The 26519-nt window shown below is 47.3% G+C and overlaps 1 protein-coding gene across 6 annotated transcripts in view; it reads right to left on the bottom strand.

Moving 5' to 3' along the window:
- RUNX2 (RUNX family transcription factor 2) overlaps nucleotides 1-26519 on the bottom strand; it is a 215256-nt gene that overhangs the window by 140412 nt on the left and 48325 nt on the right. For all 6 annotated transcript variants that reach the window (XM_090136650.1, XM_090136649.1, XM_090136652.1 and 3 more), the window contains 2 exons: nucleotides 11532-11815; nucleotides 5412-5568 (listed from right to left, as the gene is read on the bottom strand). In XM_090136650.1, the coding sequence (XP_089992776.1) occupies nucleotides 5412-5568; nucleotides 11532-11815 (441 nt within the window). The remainder of the gene's footprint in view (nucleotides 1-5411; nucleotides 5569-11531; nucleotides 11816-26519) is intronic.

Here is a 26519-nt window from a genome sequence, read left to right as displayed (position 1 = left end):
TATTGAAAGTGGTGTACATCCAAAGCGAGGCGGATAATTTAAAAATTTACTCCAGTTTTGCAGCTGCGGGACAGAGAGCAGAATGTGACCACATGTTATTTACTTCGCACAGCTCCATCGTGTCGTCGTTTGACTACAATGAGATGAGGAAAGGCCGCGTTTCCCCCCGGGAGCCGTTAGAAGAGGGAATCAGCGTCTCCTGTCCTTCGTGCTCCAGGGCTGACGTGGTGATATCATCATTACTGGAGCACACTTTTCTCCCTACACACGACTGCACGTCTCTCTGTTAAACACTGAGGCAGCCCTCGGCTTTCCAGCAGCAGTGAGAAACCGCAGTGTGCACGCGCTCTTCCCCCGTCAGGCTGCGGCTGTGTTTCTCAAGGCTGGAGCTCACACAGGCATCGCACGAGAGCATCTGGAGCCCTCGGCTGAAGGAAACCTTAAACGTGAGCAGAGGGGCTGAGCTGGGTGAGCCGGGCACACGTTCTCACCAGGCACCGGCCACTGACAGTTGTAATCTGTTAGATATGCAACCGTTAGTCACGTCAGATAATCAAAACTGAAAACTGCTTCAAGACAGGAAAAGGTGGGCGTGCAGCAGTGACTCAATAAAACAGTCAGCATCCCAGGCCTGCCTGCTCCTTTCAGCTGCTCCCCCGCCAGGCTCTGAAGCACTTTCTTTCTCTCTCCCTGCCTCTCTGTGCTTTTCTGCTGCCGGGGCTTTTCCTCTTGTTGAACTCTGAAGACACAAATCTTAAACAATATCTAAGAGCACAAACTTAGCACAGGTTTTTCAAGCCTAAAATAGGACAGCTTATATAAAAGGCATAATATGGAACAGAGCTTTGGCTGTCAAAACTAGTAATTGGTCTTTCTCTCTGGCTCAAGCTGTATATCTGCCCCAAACCTGTCTGAGACACGCATCATTCATTACCCGGAGTACAACTTCAAACTGTCTCAGCCCTTTTTCTCATAAACTAAAATGTGACATGGATTTTTTTAAGGACGTATAACAGTCACTTGGAGTAAAGTGCTCTTCCAGGTGTAGCTGTGCTCTGGCTGCACCCATCTTTCTGTAGGTGGAGGCCAGAAGGTATAAAGGTGTCAGGCGGCTGAGTTTGGCCTCAGATGCAATGGGGAGGCATGGTCAAAGGCAGCTCCCCCCACAGCCCCAGGAAATGGGTCTGTTCACTGATCTTTTGAGAATGACCACCATGGGACAGTACAGTGTACCGAGGTTGTCCAGTCTTTGTCGAGTCCTACTCATCCCAGTTGTACAGCAGTCATTTTGCCTGTGTATGACATGCCTGTAAGCAGAGCCCGGATGTGCAGCAACATCCCTACTGGGCACACAGTGCCTCCACGCTGCCTGTTGAGGTCTGGAGTGCTGTGAGCCCTTTATCTCTACCCGAGCAGGAATTCAGCCTGCTGCCTGGACACCACCAGTTTGCCAGGGATGGATCTTAGGCCTCCGTTAGCATCAGCCTATCATGGAAAACAGTTCTGACTCTGAAAACATACTATCATTCAGATCACAGTTACCCATATAAAAGGAGCAGAATACAACTGGCAACCACCAAAGATGCTAAGGGGATTTTCTGAATGCCTTGGAACGAAGCCTTTGGCCTTACACTGCTACCACTCTCTTTATGTGCCAAATCAGTCTACTGATGGCTAAAAATCAGGCCAACAAAACAATACTATTTTAAAAGACCCTGTAAAATCAGTCCGTAGAGAAGCACTCCAAGGTTTTGTATGCTAAACGCATCTCAACGTGATACAGTGGCAAGAAAACAACACACTCCTTAATACAAAGAGCAGTGCTTCCACCTGGCCTGTGAGCGCTCCTAAATGATCAGCCAGCCTACGTTGAACAGGTAAGCACCTCATTTGAAAGGGAAATAGGTTTTGTTCCCTAGGTGGTATTCTAACAAACAGAAACATTAATGAATGAACATTAACAAAGCCCCACCGCACGCAGCAAAACAAAGCGTGGCTTTATAGCGGGGTGATGCACGGCCGCCAGCACACTCCAGTCCCAGAGCTTTCAAGAAATGATTTACATATTACAGGATTGAGAACAAAATATGTTTTTAAGGTCACACGTTTCAGCGACGCGTGTGCCTCCCCCAGATAGGTGGAAATGACTTCACAGAGATCCTCCCTCTGCTAGGAAATCCTTTAATGCACTTTTTATCGCCTCCCTTTATGCCCTCAGTCGCTTAAACTATCCCCTTTTAGAAGCTGACGACTAATTGCAGTGCTCTGTTATTAAATTCCCTCGCCAAGCAGGCATCTGGCACTAATGCCTCCGTGCGTCCTAACTGTGCATGCTTTGTTATTCACACATGTGAGTGCAGCCGACAAAAAAAGGAGGGGATGGACATATGTTGAAACACAAGGCAAAAAGCAGAAGTCACTTGGAAAGGGGACTCAGCAGCCTGCGTGTGCTGCGTGTTTTTCAGTCAGGTCCCAGTGTGATTAAGGCATTGGGGGGCAACAAAATGAAGGTGATTTGAACAGGTTGTCCAAGGAGGCTGTGGATGCCCCATCCCTGCAGGCATTCAAGGCCAGGCTGGATGTGGCTCTGGGCAGCCTGGGCTGCTGGTTGGCGACCTGCACACAGCAGGGGGTTGGAACTGGATGAGCACTGTGGGCCTTTGCAACCCAGGCCATTCTGTCATTCTATGATTCTATGATTCTATGATCCCGTGCTCATGAAGGACAGGAATTCTCTCTTTGTACTGCGGCTCAGCCTTGTAAAAGTGAGCTCCTGCCTCTAAACCACAAACAAACAACTTCTGCATGCATATAAAGAGCTCTGGTTACTTATTCTTAAGAATTCAGAAAGGTATTTAAGAGAAATTATGCAAACAAAAACGTGAAGTCAGGGCTCCTGTCAGGCGAGCAGCACTAACATGGATATGAATCCAGTTACTGCACTGAGCCATGGGAAGCAGGGAAAAAACGTGGGAGAGAAGGTGAAGTGGTAAGCTGATGATTCAGCCCTCACAATCAAACTGAGAGATACAGAGATCAAAGAGCAAGCTGTTTAGAAAGATGTAAATCTGAAGGCAGGAACAGGTGTGGATTAGTTTCTTGCCACCGAAAAATGATTTCTTTCGTACATTATTTTTCCTGTTCTACTTCAAGTCTAGCACCTAACGATATCTGCCACTGTCAGTAGCTTTCTCACTTCTCTTTGCAACTACTGCTTTCTTTCCTGCTATTTTAAGGAGAGTTATAAAAATCTATCAGTAATGATAACTCTTTCTCCTTTCCTCTCTCTCTCCCCCTCTCTGTTCTGAGTCTGGGAGACAAGTCTGGACCAATTTCTCCATCCCGCCTCTGGCAGCAGAATGCAGCATTTCAGATCCTCCACCGAGTCCCGGCTGCTTCAAAGGCGAAGCCCTACTTTCTTCCGTTAAGATCATAAGAAATATAGGGGGAGGGGGTCAGCTCTGTTTGGACATAATTACACTTCATCAAAAGAAGCTTTCTTCATCTTCCATGCGTGAAAAGTCTGCAAGCAGTTAAGTCTGTCTTTTTTCTTCCTTTTTTTTTTTTCTTTTTCTTTTTTTTTTAAATATAAAAATTGCTATTTGGGAAACTAGCCAAAACTCAGAAAGCCAATATAGTAAAACAGTGCACACCCTTTGTTTTGCTTTGAAGTCTCTTAAATAAATATGTTGAGGGCTTGAAAAGTACATTATCGCTTTTCCATAGATTCTACCCAGACTGATCAGAGAAAAACTCTATTCCAGATCTACTAGATATGAATATAGGTTGAACTACCGGTGCCCAAATTCAGAGGCTTTGTGTTTGTATGTGTCCACATCTACACCTACCAAGTTCTCAGACCCTTCAGTTCATTTCCTACGGTCTAATAAGAAAGCATATATCATACATTTCAAATGAAATCCGCAGATCTGAGGTTGTACATCACATCTCAGCTCTTTTCAGCACTGCCGAAGCAGTCACACACTGCTGAACTCTTACTGTAAGGCACTGCTAGCGACCGAGCCAGGGAACCTTCAGACCTCATCCATCAGCCCAGTAACAAAGCAGGCTGGTTTTTCCAAAGGAAGCAAGACAAATGGAAGAGGAAGGCAGCGCCGCATCCCAAATGGCAGCGAAGGCCATATTTATACCACACTGCTTCTGCAGTAGTTATTCTGTTTTCAAGTTACCCTTTATTACCAATAATTTTCAAGAAGTAAAATGATAAAGAGAGCTGTTGGCCAAGTCACTAATATAAAAAATAGCCGCTGTAAGCCACACTGATGGAATCACTTTCACAAAACAGCGGTAATTGTAAAAGCATGCCAGCTGACTGAAACTATCTCGGCCTCTGTCAAATGTTCGGTTAGTATTTTTGATGGAGAAATAGCCCTAAGATGTACAGCTGCTGTTAAAGTGTGCGACTGTAAATTACCTTTATTACTGATTCTCCACACGCACAGTTTAGCCTTTATTTCTTCCTTTCCCTCCATGCAGCTTAAAACACAGATAATTACTGCAAGTACGTAACACGTAAACACTGAGGCTGAATCGATGGCTGATTGATACAACAGAGCCCTCCGAGCATTCCTGCACTGAAGACCGAAGTGCCAGCTTCCCTCAAGTGGTCATTTCAATCACCACCTCAAATTTTAGGGCAGCTACAAGAATCTTACGTTATTTTCAAGCTCTCAGTGGTAACAAAAGCTTTCTATCTGTGCTTCCCAGGTTACAGGACACTTCTGAACAGCTGGAAGACAATGACAGCACTCTAAATCTCCCAAAAAATTGGAAGTCGCCCTCCCTGACATTTAAAGTAAAGGTCGAATTTCGTTCCATCCAAAGCTTACCATCAATTCATAAAAGTCAGGCAGGTTACTAACAACAACAGCGAGGTTTCTGTCTGCGGGTCATACACAAAGGGCAGGGAAGCACCAGAAGGCTTTCTACCAATAGCTGTGAGCTTTTAGAGACCATAACCTAAAACACATGTGATATGCAACGCTCCTTTAATTCTAGCTCTCCTGCAACAACTCCAGCAGAAGCGCTACTGCTGAAAGGAATCCTTCATCTCTTGTTACTGCGGCCTGAGATGCACCGTCTGACTGTAAGAAAACCATCACGAATATCCTCGTTTCCTTCCGCCTCTGCTGCGTGATTAAAATGGGGAACCAAGGTATTCTGTGAATCATTTTTCAAAACCGGTGTTCCAAAAATGAACAAAGACGTGGCAGGAAAGCTTTGCAAGAGAGAACACCTCGCTGGGCTGGCAAGTTTGCAAATAAAACAGGCATCTGTGAAAGGCAGACAGCGATTTATCGACACACAAATCTGTGTTTCCTTGTGAAACGAGGCTGATCTCCAGGCCTTCCCTTCACCCCGCTGCGCCCACACACAAAGCAGCCACCTACCTCTGCCACTTCTGCCCACAAATCGCAGGTCATTGAATCTGGCCACCTGGTTCTTCATCACAGCAGAAGCGTTTCGCAGCTCTGCAGAGTAGTTCTCGTCGTTCCCAGCCATCACGGTGACCACGGTCCCATCGGGCACTTCTCCTAAGGCCACCACCTGTGAGAAGGGGGCAAGAAAGCACGGCTCGTGACACAGTGCTCTGCATTTCCTTGCAGTGCATACCTGCATAGAGTCCCCACACCAATTCTAAGGTGGGGGAACAGCAGCTGTGGCTTCTCCTATTATTTGTTCAGTCCATCTCCTGACACAAACATTACATTTTATCATTAGACCTACTTAAAATGTCTTTCCCGTAGACAGTTGTGCTTGAAACTAATAATTGAAGGTTGCACTGTGATATTCATTAAGTAAAAGAAGTTCTGAATATATATCACAGAATCACAGAATGGCCTGTGTTGAAAAGGACCACAATGCTCATCCAGTTCCAACCACCAGAACAGGCTGCCCAGAGCCACATCCAGCCTGGTGTGTATATGGAGAATGTTACATGGCCCAGTGTGCTGTAAGCATTCCTTCACAACAATAAAAATCGATGACAAAAGCATACAAAATCTGAAAGTATTTACAATAGGCTGCATTGCCGAAAAAGAGAGCTCATCTCATTTAAGAGAAAATATAAAGCAAAGCTGAAACGCCATATAAAATGGGTTATGCTGATGCCTTACTGCTGGTAACAGCACCCCAAACTCAAACGGGAATTCTGCCACCAACTGCTGCATCTGCATGGAAGGGCTGCATTCTGAAGGGACCCAGGAGCAGGAGATGCTCTGGGCAGTGTAGTGAGCAGCCCCCAGCCCGCCTGGCTCTGGCAGCAGCCAGCTCCACAGGCTGCAAAGGGAACTGTCAGATCACAGCTAATCAGCTACTGAACTCACACCCCCGGTAAATGGATACTGGCTCAAAGCCTAACACAGGGAGCTGCCTGCAACGTGCTCCCATCTCAGCTTATGACAGAGCACGATGTCTCCAGGCAGCCTCGGTACGCACGTCAACACCCCAGCTACTTGCAATCTATGCTTTCTACACGGCGAGAAACCAACCAACGAGCAAACAAGAATCCCTTGAACTCCAGAAATGCAAAAAAAGGGTACACGAGTCCAGTGGGGCTGTGGAAGAGGTAGCACAACCACTGCAGCTCCTCTGCAGCCCCAGTCCCTCCCATTCCCTCCTGCTGCCCGGCAGCGCAGCACCCCTCACCCAGGCACCAGGCAGGGCTGACATCCTCCAAAAAGGCCCTCTGCACACACACACCCCGTTACTTCTGACAGGTTTCCTTCCCAGCCTTTCCTCCTGTCAGAGCTGTTTGGCTCTGCGTGTTTTGCCAGGGCATCCCTGTGTGTCCCACCTGCAGTAAGTGCATCCCTCGCACTGCAGCTGATGCAGTGTCTGTGCTCGGCTCACTGCGAGAGGCGAGCTGAGATCAGGGCTGAAAAGACAAAGCTTCGGCTGATAAAAGAAACTCCAATCATACCAAAATCTCCTCACTATGCTGCTGAGTCAAACGTTTGTCACTGTTACACTTTCAGACCTTATTGCCAAGAAGCACCAGAAGGTTACTGTGACGGCACTGCCCAAAACAAAGCTCTGCAGGACAAGTTTGAAACCCAGAGAAATACAAACCACTTGGAGAATTTTAAAGTGTAACTTTCTGCATGGAAAGACTGCAAAAACTTTCATTTGGAAATGTTACACCATGCATCCATCAGAAATTACTTAAATATTTGTAGAAAAGGGCCTGTAAGTGCACAGCGGAGTGAATAAGAGCAAAACAAAAGCATAAAGATTAACACAGGCACAGTGCAGGTTTGTTACCTATTCTCCAAACACAAATATCTCCTCCATTTCATGGCGTTTACTTTCCACACGAAGCTACCTACACATTTGGACGATTAAAATTACATTTTTCTATTTTTAACCAAAGCTCCAAAAGGTACGAAAGCTCGACGGAGGGCACAGAATAAAACCAAACCAGCTCTTATGGGTTGAAGACAGCCATGCATCTCTTTGCACAACACGATTCCCATCCGGTTAGGAGAGCCATTTGCCTGGTTTCAGTTTGGCGAGATTGGAAACGGCCACACTATGTCTCCTATGCTGGAAGTGAGAGAAACACTGCAGAGGAGCAGGCACTGCGACCTTCTGCATAGCAAAGAACTTGTTCTGAATGAAGCTGCAGTACCTGTTGCACAGACACTGGTATCTACTGCTCCAAGAACTCTTCTTGCAAAGCAGTGAATTCAAAGAGCCTCTGAATCTCAGCTCTCCGGGACTTGAAAATGTCTTTTCTGGAGATACTGCCAACAGAGCATCTGATACTATTAAAAATATTATAATGTTCTATAACTTAAACCAGAAAAACTGATTTGCACGACTTCTTTTTTTTATTATTATTATTTGTTTAAAAATATACATCTGGGCTGGCAGTTTATACAGCAGGTTGCAGCTTGAAGCTATTTAAAACAGCTGAGTTATAAACTCTGAAAACTGGGGTTTGGAGTGGAAATGCTGACAGCCCCTGAACTACTGCTGTGCTACTGGGAGAGGTCTCACACCTCACAGCTGCTCTTCTGCCTTCCTTCTGCCCGCTGCAGTGCTCTGCTGTTATCAGTGTCGGCTGGGACCACAGCCAGCAGCCACCCCAGCACCCAGCAGGGCACTGCATCCTTACAGCCACCCCAACACGGCACTGCATCCTTACAGCCATCCCAACACCCAGCAGGGTGGGTCCTCATGGCCTTCTGAAAGAGCTCCCAGAATCAAAAGAGAGCCAAATCCCAACGGCTGCAGCCAACAAAAGGCTATTACACATCACAAAGGAAATAGGATTGGGTGCACGGTGCACGATACCCATTTCTCTGCTGCCTGGGCACTGCAGAGTGGTCAGAGCAGTACCAGCAGACACAGTTTGCACAGTCCAACCTTACCAACTGGTCTGTGAGTCCCATGCAAACTCCTTCCCCGTAGTGTGTAAATATTAATACTTAAAATTCAAATGTGACACTTAGCCAACATTATTTCACAAAATTATAATCAAACCCAGCGCTGTTTATTACACACTTCCTTCCCTGCGTGTGATTTATATCTAACTTCTTTCTTTTTTAAATTAAAACAGTGCTATATCCAGAGTACTTTTTAACTGGAGAGCTCTGCAAGAGAATTATGACACACTTAACGCACCACTCAAAACATTATCATCAACATATTATTTATTGCCAATAAAACTTCAAAAACTGTTGTCTGTGAGCCATTTTACTTTCAAGTTTCTGCCTAGCTGAGATTCCTATAGCCCAGATCTGTCTTTTTTTCCAGTTTTTTAGAGATAATTCCCATTCTGCTGTATCACATCAAGTGTTTCATTGCAGCTTCTTTGGTCTGAAAGCATCGGGCAGCTGCGCTGACAAATGAGATACAATTTTAAAACCTGTTCGATGGGTTCCAACCATCATTTTGCTATGCAGAAAGTCTTATTAGTACCTGTTGTTGTATGGTACTTTTGCTTCGTGCTCACACCTTCTGCCTTGATTACACACAGCATGGCCCTCTCAGCCTCCACCAGGAAATAAGGGCATCCATGCACGGCATATTTTAAGAAGAGCATCTCGCATGCTGTGTGTGAAAGCTCAGAGCTGAAGGGACAACTCAGCACATCAACAAACCTACCGCATCCTACTGCCTGCCTGCAGCCCCACACACAACCCAAATATCAGAATATATGAGCACAAACACTTCGGGATGTGCTCTCACTTTTATCACACGTACTGGAATAACATCCTAAATACCATTAGGCTGAGCTCTCTGCTTTCCTGCTGTGAGCTGGGACTGCTTGCTTTGGGTGGCTGCAAGGCAGGGGCACACTCAGGCTTTTCAAACGGAAGCAGAAATACAGAGGCAATAACACGAAGCCCTCACATTGCTTCTATAGGAAGTAACTACAACACCGAGCTCATCTACAAGTGAACTAATTACAACTTCAATCCTGGGAGACTCTTCCTCACCCCAGGAATCAGAGCCGAGCTCTGACCTGAGTTTCATGCACTGGAGGCACTTCATAACCTGGTGGCACCCCATAGGCCCAGTGGCAGAAGACACCTCACTATCTCCACTCAAGCACAAGGCAGGCCCCATGCAGGGTAACTGCAGCCCCAGACCCATTAGGTCTCTCCCCCTCTGCCTGCATCCCTACTCCCTCCGACAACAAAGTGCCACCAGCACATCGCCTTTATGGCCAGACACACCAAAATCAGTTCTTTTAGCCATTTTTACCCATTTTTGCTCTGACAAAACAAACACATGCAGGAAACACAACCCAAGGGGACGTTCTGGCAGCACTGGGGCATAGGGCTGCTCCCAGGCGCTGCCCGTGAGCCATTGCAGGCAGGTGCTGCCGGCATTCCCCAGCTGAGGACGTGGTTGGGGGGCTCTGTGTGGCCATGCGACGCCACAGGGAGGACGGAGGGCTGCAGAACACAGCACACACATGGTGCTGCTATTGCAGTTTTTAAGAAATGTTTTCCTCTCATCAGCACACCACGGGGATGGAGACAGATAATGAGAAGCGGCGCTCGCGGTGTAGTTCTGTGCCCCCTTCCTCCCCCCGTGGAGGCTTCCTCACCCCTGGGCCAGGAGAAGTGAGTGGGACCCCCATCAGGACCCCAACCCCTGCAGCAAATCCCTGTGTGCCCCCTCCAACTCCAGGAGCCAGGACACGAGGCTGGGATTCTGGGGCTGCCCGTAAGGGAAGGTTTGGAGGGGGCACCCATTCTGCACCCCTGCACTGAGCAATTGGGGATGGGTGAATCTTGTTATAAGAAAACTTTTTTTTAAAAGAAAAGCTCATAAGAGGCTCAGTGGAGTGCTGTGGGGGTGGTACAGGGATGGGGGGAGCACAGGGGAGGCTATGCATTACAGGAATGGAAATAACAAGACTGATCCTGGAGGCTGGGAGGGTTCGGGGGCACAGCACACACTGCGGCACGGGGGAGAGGCACAGCATGCTCTGCAGGGTGGGAGGGCACGAGAGGGTCTGCGGAGGGGGGGTGAGGATGTTTTGTAGGGCAGAAGGGGGACAGGGGGCACTGCAAGGCAGAGAAGGCTCAGAAAGTACAGTGGGATGCGGGGGCATGGCAGACAGAAGGATGGGGGTATGTGAGGCACCGCCAGACTCGGGGGGGGACAGGAGGCACTTGAGCACAGAGGGGGGAACAGAAGATCCTGGACACACACACCAAGCAGAGAGAGTGCAGGGGGAGCACAGAAATCAGTGCAGGATGGGGGGGCACTGGAGGCAATGTAGCACGGAGTGGGGTAGGGGGGCACAGGAGGCACTATAGGGGGCACAGAAGTTGCTGTAGGATGGAAGGGCGAAAGGCTCAAGGCAGGATGAGGCACACGCACAGGAGCTGTTGCAGGATGGGGGGTCACAGAAGTCAGTGTAGGACAGAGGGCACAGAACTCATTGCAGGATAAGGGGATACAGGCTGGAGGATTGAGGGATGGGTGGGGGGGTGCATAGAAGTCAACGAAAGACCAGGGTGCAAAGGAAGCTTTGTAGGATGGGGGGGGCACAGAAGTCAGTGCAGGATGAGGCATTGCAGCAGAAGTCCGTGCAAACCGAGAAAGGGGGACAGAAGTTATTGCAGCACGGGGAGGGGGGTGGGGGGGGAACACAGGAGTCGTTGCGGAGGGAGGGAGGGGGGGGGGGGGGCACAGAAGGCACCGTAGGATGGGGCTGCACAGAAGTCAGTGCAAGATGTGTGGGCACAGAGCTCAGCAAAGCACGGGGAGGGGGGGCACAAAAGGAACGGCGGGATAAGAGGGGCACAGAAGTCAACGCGGCACTGGGGGTGCGGGATGCACTACGGAGGGGGGCGGGGGGCACAGGAGGAACCGCGGGATGAAGCGGGCACGGCAGCGCGGGGAGGGGGCACGGCACGGCACGGCGGGCATTGCGGGCCGGGGGGGGCGAACACCGCAACGCCTGCGGGGCGGAGGTGGGGTGGGTGAGTGGTGGGGTGGGGGGGGCCGAGCGGCCGCTGTCAGCGCGGGGGGAGAGCGCTCACCTTGAAGGCCACCGGGAGGGTCTTATTGCAGCGCCAGTGCGAGGGCAGCACGGAGCACAGGAAGTTGGGGCTGTCGGTGCGGACCAACTCGGCCGGGTGGTCGGCGATGATCTCCACCATGGTGCGGTTATCGTGCGGCCGCAGCCGGGGCACGGCGGCTTCTTGCTGCTGTTGCTGTTGCTGTTGCTGCTGCTGTTGGGCCACTACGACCGGGCTGACCTCGCTCATCTTGCCGGGCTGCAGGCTGCTGGAGGGGGGGCTGAACCTCCGGCTGGTGCTGGGATCTACGGGAATACGCATCACAACAGCCACAAGTTAGCGAATTGGGGGGCGGGGGGGCGGGGGGGGGAGCGGCGGGGGGATCGCTGGAGGAGGCGTGTAGTGAGGGGTGGGGGTTGCGGGGAAAAAAAAAAGTATTAAAAACAAAATAGCGAAAAATGGGGCGAATGAAAAAGCGGAGGGTCTGTAATAAAAAGAAAATAGTGGTGGGGGGGGCGGCGGGGGGGGCAAAAAAAAAATCTGGCGGAAAAAAGAAAAAAACAGCAGGAAAAAAACACCAAAAACACCACCGAAAAAAAAAAAAAAAAAAAAGCCCCAAATCTCAGTCTGTCGCCGTTCGTTTGCTCAAAGCGCGGGGCTGCGCTGCCCTCAGCGACGCCCGCCGCGGCGGCACCGTCCCGCCGTGCGTCCGCGCCCGGCTCCGCTTCTCCTCCTGCCGTCCGTCCGTCCTTCCCCCCTTCCAACCGCCGCTTCTTCCCTCAGCGCCGCACGACTTTCTCTCCTTTTTTTCTTCCTCTCCTTCCCCGTCCGCTTTTCGGGCTTTAAGAGGAGTCGAAGGCAGCCGGCTGCGCTCGCTGCTTCAAGAGGAGCGTCGCTCGCAAAGAGCGAAGGGGAAACGTCCCGATTTCCTCCGAAGAAGTCTTCCTCCTCCGGCCAAACAAACGGCAAAGCAAAAAAAGAGCCGAGCCGAAGCGCTGCGGTGCGAGGAGCGGTGCGGGGCTGAGCGCCGGGCGCGGCCCGTGGGGAGGATCGGGGCTCAGGGCGAGTCCGGCAGCCGGCTTCCCAACGAGCGGAGAGCGGGCAGCATCGTCAGGAGGGGGGAAAAAGAGGGGAAAAGGCACCCCAGAGCAGCCCTCTGCGGGCTGATTCCGAAACTGTGCCCGAGGAAATGGTGGGGAAAGGCAGCTTCGGTGCGGTCCGGTCCTTTTAATTGAGTCGCTGCTGGATCCGAGTCCGGGGAGCTGAAGCGGGTAACTGAAATCGCTCTTTTTGTTTGGTTGTTTTTGGTTTTTTTTTTTCTTTTTTTTCTTTTTTTTTTTTTTTTTCCGCCCTCGATGAACAACAACAGCAAAAAATATATATATAGATAAAAAAAAAATCACTAAAGTGTCGCTTTGTCGGAGTTAGTTTTTGCTCTCAGAAAATTGCGTTGTTAAAGAATGAAAAATAATAAAAAGGCAAAAACAACAACAAAACTTCTTTCGGGTGCCGAGAAGTTGAGGTCGGAAAGATGAAGGAGCCGAGAAGGGATAAAAAAAAAAACAAAAAAAAAACAACACGCACACACCAAAAAAAAAAAAAAAAAAAAGAAGAAGAAAAAAAAATGCCGCAGTTTTTTTGTCCTGAATGTGGTTTTTGGAGGCTGGGACTTCTAATGATTAGGGGTTTGTGGTTTATATATACAGGGCTCTCCGGCTGGGGCCATCATTATGCTGATGAGAGTCAGCAGCACGTGGTGCTGCGCTCCTCTGCCTTCTGCAGCCTTCAAAATAAATACAACAATGTGCATCCCACCCCCCCAACCCCCCCCAGGAGGAGAGCCCTCGCCTGGAGCCGCCCGCAGCCGCGGGGAGGGGGCCGGGCCGGGCCGGGCCGGGCCGGGGCGGGGGGGGGGGGGGGGTTCGGGTTGGCGATGCGCTCCGTTGCGCTCCGGGTTTTTTCCATTAACACTTCTGGGTTTGTTTGTTTGTTTGATTTTTTTTTTTTTTTTAATATATATATATATTTAAGAAATAGAAAAGTCTGGTTTGCAAAAATATATCTGTAGCGCGAGGAGCGAGCTGGTGCCCAAGGGTTTGTGCTGAGACTCCGCTAGTCTAAAAAGCCTAAAACATTTCCTTGAATGAATGAGAGTTATACCTCCCCCCCCAAGACTGCTAAGGTAAAGGCAGGCGGGTTTGTTTTCTCCCTTAAAAAAAAAAAAAAAAAAAAAAAAAGGAAAGAAAAAAAAAAAGAAAAAAAAAAGGAAGAAAAGGGCAGATCTTATTAAAAACAATTTACATACCCAATGGTAACAAAGTGTCGCCGCCCCCCCGAGCAGACAGCGGCCTATCACAGCCCGCCCGCTAATTTCTAAGGCTCCCCCCGCCCCGCCGCTCCCCCCCCTCCCCTCCCACTGCCGCCTGCGTGCAGCCCGGCCCGGCGGCGGCCCGTCCGGCTGTGGGGGTGTCGGGGTGTCGGGGGGGTTTTGGGCCGCGCACCCTTTTCGCACAGCTGTTACGAAGCTCGGCTCCGCCGCTAAACACCCGCCGGCCTCGCTCCGTCCGGACCCCGCGCAGAGCACGGCAGCCCTACGGGGACCCGGGGGGGGAGAGCTGGAGGAGCCGCCCCCGGGTCCCCCTTCGCCCCCCTCAGATCCTCCTTCGCCCCCCCCCGGGGTCCCGGCTTGGAGCGCAGCGGATGGGCAGAGCGGGGCGGTGCGCGGCGCGGAGATGTGCGGCTCGGGCGCAGGGGAGAGCTCTCGCTCCGCGCAGCGCAGCGCCGAGCCCGGCTCCGTTCCTTCCAACCTTCCTTCTCCTTTCCCACGGCCGCCGTGGGGAGCGGCAGCCCCAGACCGGCGAGCTGCCGGCTCTCCCTCTCTCCTTTCTCTTTTTATTTTTATCGCTTTTTTTAATAGTCGTTCTCGTGTCGGTGGATGCGGAAGGTTCCCACTCGGCGGGTATCCCCACCGGAGCTCGCGCTGCGCTCCTGAACGACGAGCCCTACTCCGCACACGGGCGCTCGGAAGCTCTGCTTTACCGCAGTTGCAGTAAGAAAAGAGATTTGGGTAGGACGCTCATGGCCGCGTTTCTCCCCCCTTTGGCCGAAGGGGAAATGCATTCCACTGCGAAGGTGCTCGGAGGAAGGCGAGAGGCTCCCTTACAGCCAGCTGCTACGTGTGCCCGGCGGCCGTGATTTATTTCATTTCCAACCAGAAGATACGTTTGCAGTTTTAATTACTTATATACTAAAAAATTTTACTGTTACCTCTCTTCCTGCTAAAGTAAAATAAAAACTTAATTAGAATCAACCAAAATAAGTTATTGGAAGCTACCGGGGTAAGGTTTATATTTCTATATTTCTACAAGCACTGGAACAGGTTGCCCAAGGAGGCTGTGGATGCCCCATCCCTGCAGGCATTCAAGGCCAGGCTGGATGTGGCTCTGGGCAGCCTGGGCTGCTGGTTGGCGACCTGCACACAGCAGGGGGTTGGAACTGGATGAGTATTGTGTTCCTTTGCAACACAGGCCATTCTATGATTCTAAAGTCACTTAAAATAGTCCGTGGTTATTTATAATGCCGAAATAAAACTTTCCGCTGTACGCCCTGACGAAGGCTCAGGTTATCTGGCACAGCTGATTTTCAGTCTCCGAGCAAAAATCCCTCTCTGCTCAACATTTACACAGTGAGTGGGAACTGAGCGCAGCCTGGAACAGCTCACAGCGTTAGGAGTTTTATTTCAACAGTTATGGACAAATTAATAAAAGCACCGGGAAGGTTTATGGAGCTGTGTGGAAGCTGGATGGGATGTTTTAGTGCAAGCGATTGCTGTTATGATATATAGGATCTGGAACTCAGGTTTGGCTGAAGCAGAGAGCAACCCCGCTGCTCGGCTCTGCTCGGCTTTCAGTGCACAACTTCTCGGAATTGCAGCCCCGGTTGCAAAACGGGTCATATTTTAAGATGTTAAGAGAATGGTAGGAGGTTGGTGAAAAAAGAAATGTGCTTGCGTTGCAGATTGGGTCTTAACAAACACCTTCAGCTCCACATTATAAAAGCAGATTTTCACCCGCACGGCTGCTTTTGCTGCAGTTGTGATCGTGTTTTGGTTTTCTCACTTTTCACACAGAATCACAGAATGGCCAGGGTTGGAGGGGACCTCAAGGATCATGAACCTCCAACCCCCACTTTTAACCACGTTGTGGATATGGCTGTAATTACGTTGCTTTTTGCCAGCAAGGTGATGTTTCAAACAGCACAGGGTTTGTTTAGGGTTGCGTTTATAAGAGACAGGCCTAGCACGCTCGTGTTGAAAAATAATTGTCACATTTGAAAGGTTCCAACCTGGACAACGTTTCCTAAATAAACAGCTGTGCTGCCAGGCTGTGGGGCTGCAATGTGCTGTAAATACGCCAAACACAGAATGTATTTTGAGCTATAGAAGTAAATAGGATTTGTGAAAAAGGAGAAAGCAGATGGGTTCACTGGGTTTGTTATTGCATCGGGTATTTTTAGTCGGAGTGACTCCAGCAGTGTCAGCAATTATTACTGGAGCTAAGGACGTGCCAAAGCTCTCCTTCCAAAATCTGCCTTCCAAAAGGTTGAAATTCACTTGTGAAAATGTGCATTGGGTCAATACACGCTGACTTTGGTGAGCTTTGTGCCACCGGAGCTCAGCTCAAGCACCGTTCATTCCAGCAGGGCAGGAGGAGCTGCAGCGGCTGCTGGCAGTGCTCTGCTTTCACTGGGGCTGCAGGTGGACTGTGTGCCCCACTATGCTGTGCTTTGCTTGTTTAGTATTCTGGGTATGGAAAATACTGAGCCCACACTATCAGGTCTGTGGTGATGAGCTCTGCAATAACCATGTTCATACCCAGGTATGGGACAGCTCTAGATTGTTTAATTACTGTGTTCCTGTCCCATTGATTTATGGCTTAAATAAAGGATGACTTGTGTCCTGAAATTACAGACCATCACAGAGTGGCCAGGGTTGGAAGGGACCTCAAGGATCATGAAGCTCCAACCCCCCACCACAGGCAGGGCCACCAACCTCCACATTTCACAGCAGCCCAGGCTGCCCAGGGCCCCATCCAACCTGGCCTTGAACACCTCCAGGGATGGACGGGGCATCCACAGCCTCTCTGGGCAGCTGTTCCAGCACCTCACCACTCTCTCTGTAAAGAATTTCCCCCTGAAATTAGTTGAAAGCATTTCATATTTCAGCACCACACACTAGTTTTTAGCATTTATAGTCCCCAATATGAGTACAAGCTGGAAAATGATTACATAAAAAAAAAAAAAAAAAAAAAAAAAAAAAAAAAAAAAAAAGCAGTGTCCAGAATACAATTTTTTCCCACAGAATTTTTGGTAGAAAGTGAGGAGTGGCAGCTAAGAACTGTGGTTCTGCCTCAAGTTTGATGCTCCATAGCAAGTTAGCTTCAGATAACGCGGGGCACTTGCTATATTACCTTATGCTCTCAGATACAAAACTATGTGTAAAGCCCTCAGAAGTCCAAAAATGAGCAGGGCTCTGCTCCTGTGATGCATACCAGCAGTATGAAAAGGTCCAAAAGCTGGTAGGAAACGTGCCATGTCACTGCTGATAAGTAGGTGGCTTTCTTACGGCACACAGCGAAACGCACACAGTACAGACAGCAAAGTAAGTAGTTACCAAAGGCTGGTTTTGTTGGTTTTTTTTTTCCCCTAATGATTTCTTTCTGCCCTTCTAAGAAGGACCAACTGCAAAGCCAGGTCTCCATCCTGCTGCAGGGCTCTGCTCTTCCCCTCCCTGCCTGCAGCCCTTGGGGTGGTGGCCGTGCCAGAGGGGCACGAGGCCACCAGTGACTGTAGGAAAAGAACCCAAGGCCCTCTCCTCATCTTGAAGCCGCGTTTTAAAGAGAAAGTGTTTGCTGTGTTTGCTGGCAGTAAGAAGCTACACTGCGATCAGAAAAATGTTCAGCCTGTCCTTTCCCAGTAAATGCTATTCTTTTTTTGCTTGCAGCATGCAATCTAAAAATGAGCAGCAGGAAGCTGTTAGGGTCCCAAAGCTGGGGACAGTCCTTTTTACCCTTTGTAAATTTCAGACCAAACAAGCACATTATTTCAAAGATATCAAGGCTAAAAACTAAACTTACTTTTTCTTCCTTTCCCCCCCTTCTTTCGGCATGTACGAGAGCAGCATGAGCCAAACACTTCACGGTTATTTTTTCTGTTGACCTCAATGAAAACCGGTTCCCTCGACTAACTGTGGGGAAAGTGGGTGGTAGAACTGTTTGTAATTAAAAGGAGTTTATACATTTGGAACCTTGCAGAGTCCCCACGTTCTGAATGCTGTGTTTAAGAGGCTAATGAAGCGCACTGTGGCCAGATACAACTCCAAAGAGCTCCACAGAAGAGAATGCGAGATGTACGTCACACTGGAGGGGCAGAGGTGGCTGCAACACTCCCAACCACAAGCATTCCAGATCCTTGCCTTACTCTCTTTGTGTCGCAATGGTCAGGATTCCCATTGTTAATCTATTCCCAATAGCATGAATGGCAGAAATAGTTTTTAGGCAGGCTCTTTGTTAAGAGCATGAACGTAGGAGCTGGAGTGGTACAGAAATGTAGTGCAAAAGTTGTTCTAAAAAAGGATGAAAACATACAATACTGAAAGACTACAGGAGCGGAATGGAAGACCAATATGTGGGTAATGCTAAATGTAAAGTAAACACAATGTACAGAGTAAATCAACTATTTGTGGAACTATCAAGTTTTGTCTTTTTTTTTTTTTTTGCTCTTTCTTTCCTGAAAATTCCCCCAAGTGAAGATCTGAGCATTGCCAGGGCACACCAAGGGATCAGGAACGTTACTGTATTGACGACAGAATATATTCCTGAAAATGCTGAGCATGCTGGTGACATGTGAGCAAAAATACCTGCTCCCCAAAGAGCAACAGCCCAGAAACAAGCCCTAGGAGTAGATAACAAAACATTAACCATCACAGGAACGAGCCTCTCTAGTATTAAATACAAAGATCTGGCAGAAGAAATACTATAGGTGAAGCTGCCAGCGGTATCTGCTGTTAAGCTCGTCTACCACTTTCCAACATAAGACCTTGTTTTCACTTACACAACGTTGCCAAATTTTAACAGTTCAGGATGAGATTTTCAATCCTAAATCTGCCTCAAGCTCTTTTTTTTTTTTTTTTTTTGGAAACTTCCAGCAGGAATACTTGTGCCGCTTTCTAGAGTGATGTTAAGACAGAACACATTGTTTCTCTAACGTTTAAAAGTTCTTATAGACTCATCTGAGTATCTTTTCCAGAGCAGGAATGGGAAGCTTTACCAAGGAGGAGAAGAACAGGGAGGAAAAATCAGATAAGTTCCATTTGTTGCCCTTGACCAAAGGGATCCACCCAGATTTGGCTGAGTTATAAGCTTCTGAAAATTATTGAGGTTTTTCCTTGAGCGTGCGCAGTGGGAAGGAGCAGCTGGCAGCTGAGTTCTGCAAAGCCTCCACTGCGGCCCTGGGCTTCAGGCAGGACTGGATCTGCTATCAGTCTGACCAATATTCTCCCAGACACCAGGCTGCACGAGATGTTTTAGGGGAAAGGATAAGAAAGCCTGGAGTCAGCAGTGAGATATGGGATGTGTTCCTCCTTTAAGGTCTCATCCTAGTTAATAGTAGCTTGCAAAATATGATCTGAATGTTTGTCAGCAGTTCAGTTTTAAATGGCGTCTTTTAGAAGTCTGGCTTATGCTGTCACTTTAGATGTCAGTTCCATGCAGGGTTTTTCGAACTGTCTGCTTGGAGGTGATAGAAAAGGAAAAAAAAAAACCACACACAAATTCTGTGCATTTCTTTTATAATGCACTCCAAAATTCAGTTAGGATAAGTTTCAAGCTGTTTGTCTCAAATGCTGATCAGGCACTAAAAGGAACTCAGGTAATTAATTAAGATCTTAATCATTAACATTAGACATTGCCCCATCCCTGAAGGCATTCAAGGCCAGGCTGGATGTGGCTCTGGGCAGCCTGGGCTGCTGGTTGGCGACCTGCACATAGCAGGGGGTTGGAACTGGATGAGCACTGTGGGCCTTTGCAATAATGAAGCCAGTCAATCAAATATTTTCCTAATTTAAGCATAAGCAAAAAGATACAACCTGGAAGTATCCAGGAGGAATGAGGTCCTGACAGAGGGCAAAGTGACCAAATCCCTTTCTTAGAAGCCCACAGCAGCTCCTGTTCCTACCCAGCTTCCCTTTGTTGTGGAGGAGATGCAGCAGCTCTTCCCATCCTTGGAAGGCTTTCAAACACGCTGTGCTTGGCACCCGGAGGTTAGCGTGATTTTGAGCAGATAAAAGTCTGTGACATGAAAAGGCAGATCCCACCCTTTGGTTATTATCATCATTATTTTTTCTTGGTAAGAAAGAAAGCGAAGCCTTATTCTGTCTGCAGTGCCATTTCATTCCATGGGAGCCTTCAAGGAACGAGGTGCTGCTGTGGGCTGGTCCTCGCACCCTTCACTGTCTGAGTGCTGAAGAATATGGGAAGTCTTTCAGCTCTTCCTTTCCATGTCATTTTAAACAGCTAAAATATATCTTCTTTTTGAGTGTGAGAAAAACTACGTTCCACTGTTTTGGACAATTGGAGAACGTGGACTGAGGGAATGAGAGGAAAACTCTGTTTACTAAACACCACACGTAGATTGCCACTGAGAGTTTTTCTAAGGAAATTTATGACCTGTGTGAAGTAAATAAACTCCCTTTTTGGTAAAGAATCTTCAAGCCAATCATTCATGCTTGCTTAGAGACGTTACTGTTCCTGGTGCTTTTATGTGGAAGCTTACAGTGAAGGCTGATGTTATGTCTGAAATGGACAGCTGGCATCTCTGACTGAAAAGCAGGCATTTCTGATATATTTACTTATTGTGAGATTCTTAAGAGATTATGGCACACTCACTCTGATTCAAGACAGAAAGAAAAGACAATGGTAAGACAATTATAATTCTCGTAGCTAATATGTTATCTTCATGCAGACACTTGCACGCCTAGCTGCATTTACTGGCAACTGGTGGTGTTTTATACACCTGAAATAAACAGAGAGCTCTCAGTTTGTTCGAGATGTTCAGTGAGTCTGAGAGCTGTCTGGGCTGTGAGTCTGTTTGCTCTATCTTAGAGTAAATTAGAATGGGACAGACGCTTCCCTTCTCCTGGCTGCCCATCCTGTCCTCCCACCATCGTGCTCCTTCTCTCCCCTTCCTTTCAATTTATGCTCTGGATTCACAAGAAAAATAGCTCTTCTAGGGAATCATGAAAATTAAGGGAGGAGAGTGAGCTTCTGCAGCATTTCTATGCGGGATTTTTAGAAATATTATCGCGTTTCTCAGGTGTAAGCAATAAAATGCTCTGGATGTGGCTCTGGGCAGCCTGGGCTGCTGGTTGGCGACCTGCACACAGCAGGGGTTGGAACTGGATGAGCACTGTGGGCCTTTGCAACCCAGGCCATTCTGTGATTGTATGATTCTATGATTCTATGAAATGGCTTTCAGTGGTACCCCTCTTGATCTACAGTGCTGTGAGAGGAGAACTGAGCTGCTCTTATCTACGAAGCCTGCCTAATGTAATATATGCACACCGTATATATGCTTGCTTTCTTTAGCCTATCGTATATGAAATTATCAACACAATCTTTAGTAACCGCTGTTCTATCCACAAAAGTGTTCTGAATTTACAAGTAAGTGCCTTTCTGAGTGATGATCCCATGTCCTTAACTCACCCCACTGTATTTCAGCACATACACTACGCAGTGTCACTGGGGCTTTGCCCTCACCAGAAAAATGACCTGTTTTTGACAAGAAGTGTCAAAAATAGTTTTCCACCCTCAGATTCACTCAAGCAGCAGTAGAAGTGGTTGCCTTGCTGGTGTGGACAAGGTCAGGTGAGCTTTTTGCTTTCTGCAGCAAATCATGCCTGTCGGGGGCTGGAGGGAGGGCTCGGCTGCAGAAGGCAAACAGGGTTTGCCTCAAAATCAGAATCCCAGCATTTGTTGCAGTAGGTGCTGAGCTTGGTGCTTTTGTCCACACGGGGGGAGCTGCTGTTTTCAATGCTGCCCAAGATATGTGGAGAGCAGGCAGGCATTTCCACAGCAGCTGCCAAAAGCACATCATCTGGGTAGGTGCATGCCTACTGCTCTGAAGTATTGGCAGTATGAAGGCACAGTGACTTAAAGCTATGATAGTGCAGTGTGTGCAGTGTCAGCACAGACTCAGACTTTCTATGCCAGCCTTTATGTGCAGAATGTTGGATGAGTGGCAATTTTTTTAACATACTTTGCTATTTATTGTCTACGTAAACATGGCATGCAAAGCCACAAGCCAGTCGTCCCAACTGGATGTTGTTTTAGGATTATGCAGTGGAATTTAGAGAAACATTGACTTGGATAGAACAGTTAGTGGAGGAAAGCACCAATGGTGTAAGCAAAAGATTTGACATTCTCATGACATGACGCTCATGATACAACACGTGATGCTGAAGCTTGCAGACCTGTTGTATCACAGAATCACAGAATCACAGAATCACTAAGGTTGGAAAAGACCTATAAGATCATCCAGTCCAACCATGTATTCTTCGGTGAAAAAGCTTAAGAAACTAATTTGGCAAATGAGATCAGTCCAAGTTTCTCTGCTTCTCGTATGCTTGTTATTAACTGACCAACTGCATGGGTGCATTGTGAAAAAAGTGGATTGCCAGAGAATCACAGAATGGCCTGGGTTGCAATGGACCACAGCACTTATCTACTTTTGATCCCCTGCTGTGTGCAGGTCGCCAACCAGCAGACCAGGCTGCCCAGAGCCACATCCAGCCTGGCCTTGAATGCCTGCAGGGATGGGGCATCCACAGCCTCCTTGGGCAACCTGTTCCAGTGCCTCACCACCCTCTGAGTGAAAAACTTCCTCCTAATACCCAAACTAAACCTCCCCCATCTCAGTTTCAAACCATTCCCCCTTGTCCTATCACTATCCACCCTCGTAAACAGCCGTTCCCCCTCCTGTCTATATGCTCCCTTCAAATATTAGAAGTTTTCTTTTCCTTTGGTATTTGTTTTTGCAATTGGGCAAAGGAATAAGTAGCAGATGAGGAAGGAAGCTGAAGTAGAAGTATTTTTCCAACTGATCAAAGAAGATGCTATTTTGCATGGAACAACATTTAGCTGAGCTGTGCAATGAATGCCATAAACCAGTATTTTGACCAGAAATGAAACATTTTTCAGAAGGGTTATTGTTTTATCTCTCTGTCTGTCTCTCTATCTATGCAAGATCTTACAAAGATGAAGGGAGGGCTAGCTTCCTCACTCACTCTCACTTGTAATCGCATCTGTAAAACTTTAAAAGTATGCAAAATCTTTCTTGACCGTGCTGGATGCCATTAGCATTAGCATATTACCACAGGAAAAGAATCTAAAATAGACTGTGAACTTTGTAAGAAATCTTCCAAAAGCCTTCCATCCCTCAAAAACTTTAATCCCCAACTAGGACCTGACTTTCAGAAAGCTCTCTAAAATATATGAGCTGTTCAGTATGCTGACGGAGTTGATAACAGTCAGAGTTCTTTTTTTATAATGAGAAACTCCAGACCTATATTTGAGATGGGAAAAAGTAATTTTTGAAATGACTGCTCAGTCACCGAGCTTATACTTGGGGATCTTTTTAGTTCTTTATGCATTTTGCATTGTGTCTTTGCAGTGGCACTGGCACATGTTTCCATCACACAGTGTGTCTCGTGGCTTTGATACAAGACTGCACAAGTCATTCTTTGTCTTTGCTGATCCTGGATGTTAGGTGAGCATAGGAATGAACTTGGAAACAGAACCAACTCTGAACAATTTAGATATGTGGCTCTGGGCAGCCTGCTCTGGTGGTTGGCAACCCTGCACATAGCAGGGGGCTGAAACTAGATGAGCACTGTGGTCCTTTGCAATCCATTCTGTGATTCTGTGATTCATAAATACTTTGTAACATGGGTTAAAGGATGCATCAAAAACAGGGAAAGAATTGCTCTGGATTCAGAAGTACTGGCACTCATTCACAATTCCAAGTAAAAATGCTTCAGCTGATCTCAGTGTAATATTAGTTCCTTGGAATGGATGACCACACACGTCCTTTGGCTGATCTGAGCACACTGCTTACAGCTTAAAACCAACACCTTAGCTTGCTCATAATTTTAGAAGTATATCTAATTCATTAATCTAAGGATATTTTAAAATGCTTCTCTATTTTCTGTCATGATTCTGTATTTCCTGTTATCGAGGTTGGCAGAGTGGAAACTGGAGAGAAGTAGGAGAGGAATAGAAGTGTATCCTACTTGATATCCCAGCCACGTAACTGATCAAAGCTGTCAAAGAGCACCTTTCAAAGAAGAGGAGCACTGCCTAGAGAAAAGGTAAGAACATTCTCAGGAGTTCTTATCCAAAAGAAAAGCAGAAGCACCTAATGGTACCCTTACACTAAAAGGAGGCCTTACCACTTTGCTGTGTGATACAGATCACACGTTATTTTACACTGGAAGCTTAGTCATAAACTCTAAAACATAAGGGCCAAGTTCTGCTCTAAGATACACACGCACAACTCTGATGGACTCAAAGAGAGCTGTGTTCATATGTTTAGCGATGGAATTTGGCCCTAAATATTTAAACATTTATTCAGAGCAAAAAAGCTTCTCTGATACATTTCTATCTGATATCTTACGTACACAGATTACCACCGCTGGGCACCCACATTAAAGGATATAATGTTTTGGGGAGCCATAAACTCAGCATTCTACCTGCTCTGCGTGGTCAAATAACATTAATTTGTTTCAGGACATTGAGGAAATTAAATCCTTAGCAACCTGTGGCTGATGTTATTTATTCTGCAATCCAGGAGTAATTTGATGCATATTCCTGGCGCTATTCCTATATCTCAAAAAATTATTGTTTTGAATGGACCCAGTTCTGGGAGCTTTCCTTATATTAATATGCAATCCAGGAAGAACTAACATCCCCCTCTACTCACAGTTTCTCTGCACATTAAATCTCATGTGTTCTGGTTAATTCCCACTTATCATTCAAAGCCTTGAGACAGAAGTCTGTAATAAACCCAACACATCACTTGGAAATAGTTAACCTGAGGATCCCACTTGCTCTGTGTGCCAAAATGACACCAAATTTATTTTTGTTAAGGATACAAAGGACTCAAAAACCTGCAAGTTTTCTGAAAGCAACATAATGTTCCAATTTGTATACCTAATATAAGTGAACAATAACTATACAGAATGACATTTTCCTTAGACAAATGGCAGCTGGAGGAGAGCTGCGTTCCATGTTCAGGCACCTGAATTTAGTTGTTTACAGTGTAAATGTTTACATTTAATTTAGCTGTTTAAGCTCCCATTATCGTCAACAGCAATCTAAGGCTCAATTCACTCTCTTAAAATTAATGATCCAGTGCCATTAGAGATGTTTTGAGTTTCCTAAGAGATGGCTACAGGTTGGCACGTGAGTCAGGCCCTACGGGAGGTCCTCTGCTCTTTGGAAAGGCCACTGGACACCAGACAACACAGCCCAGAGCACTTCACACTGCTAGCTAAAGTTGGCCCTAGTAAATGCAGTCAGTGGCTTGTACAGAGCAAATCTCATGACAAAACAGAGTTGTCTACTTTAGGATGAACTGAACTGGTCTGTCGTTTGCAGTGGCCACTTTGACTGAGTTTCCATTGATTGTAATGGGACCCTAAACGCAGCCCAAGTGTAGACATCTAAGTTTTGGTGACTACACCTGAAACTGAAACCTACTCCTGATAATGCAGAATATATACTGTTATTAGGGTACTGGCTGTGCTTTGGGGTCAGCCAGGGTTAAGCTTGTTTGGTTGTGGCTATGTGCAGTAAGGTGGTTTCAGTTAAATGGTGGTAGGCAGGAGTAATAAGCAGGTGTGATTACATGGGTGAAGTAGCCTTCCTAATGTTTTGCTTCACTGAGTTCCTTGTGATCCATCTGGAAAGCTGCTCTCTAGCTAGTGGAGTCTCTGGTGACTAGAGTCAGCTCCTTCCCTTGCATGAGAGAACTGGAGCTCTACCTTTACCGCTCCCATTTTTAAGTGGCTCTCACACTGCCGTGATTTTCTGGGGCACTGCACCAAGAAAGACACTGCACCAAGACTTCATTTCTGTTGCTGGAGCCCTCAGGCTGAAGCACTCTGCTCATAGAGTCACCCTTGAGTACTTCCTTCTGAAGAGGCAGAGTGCAGGCAAATGCTGAGGACACCGTAGGAAGTAGGTAGGAACAAAAGCTTGTTAGTAAATCACGGAATGCTGGGCCTTGCACCCAGGTCTTGCATCAGTGCTAACAAGGTAAGTTATGAACGATCCAAGACCAAGGAATTCTTAACTGGTACAAATCACTATTTTGGTTTGCTCTGGTTGTTATCCTGGCTGGGATCAAACTCTAAGCATTACTTCAGATAACATATACAATTATTAGCATAAGTTTCCTTGACTGTGTGTGGAAACTCCTAACCTCATTTGTGGAAGCCATGGTTTTACTTAATGTATACTCTCAATCAGGGTGGTTGATCAGATAGGCTCAAGGAGTCGGTGGCAGGGATCAGGACCCCCCAGCAGCTTTTCTTCAAGTCAATGGACTCGGATCACTCAGCACCAAAAGTCTGCTTTTATCCTGTTTCCAATTTCCTTAGCCTGCTGCTTACAGGAGTGTGTAACACAGTGTTGGTGTTAACACGTGTGCAAAATGACTATTACAGATGGAAGCTCTTGGTCAGAGCCGGATTACACAACACAAACCTCTATCTCCAAGATCAGGATGGTACCTAATTCTGTTTCTCCAGGTCTTTAATTTCCAGGCACTGGAGTTGCCTCACATCCATTTTGGCACAGAGCACATCATTATTTTCATATTGTGCTTGTCTACTCTCCTGCTTTTACGCATGTGAGCCAGGAGTGAATAAGGGTTGGCAGCTTCATACTGAACTAT

Source organism: Phasianus colchicus, chromosome 2, assembly GCF_987193195.1.
Source record: "Phasianus colchicus chromosome 2, bPhaCol1.hap1.1, whole genome shotgun sequence".
NCBI lineage: Eukaryota > Metazoa > Chordata > Aves > Galliformes > Phasianidae > Phasianus > Phasianus colchicus.
This window is presented reverse-complemented; position numbering and strand designations above follow the sequence as displayed.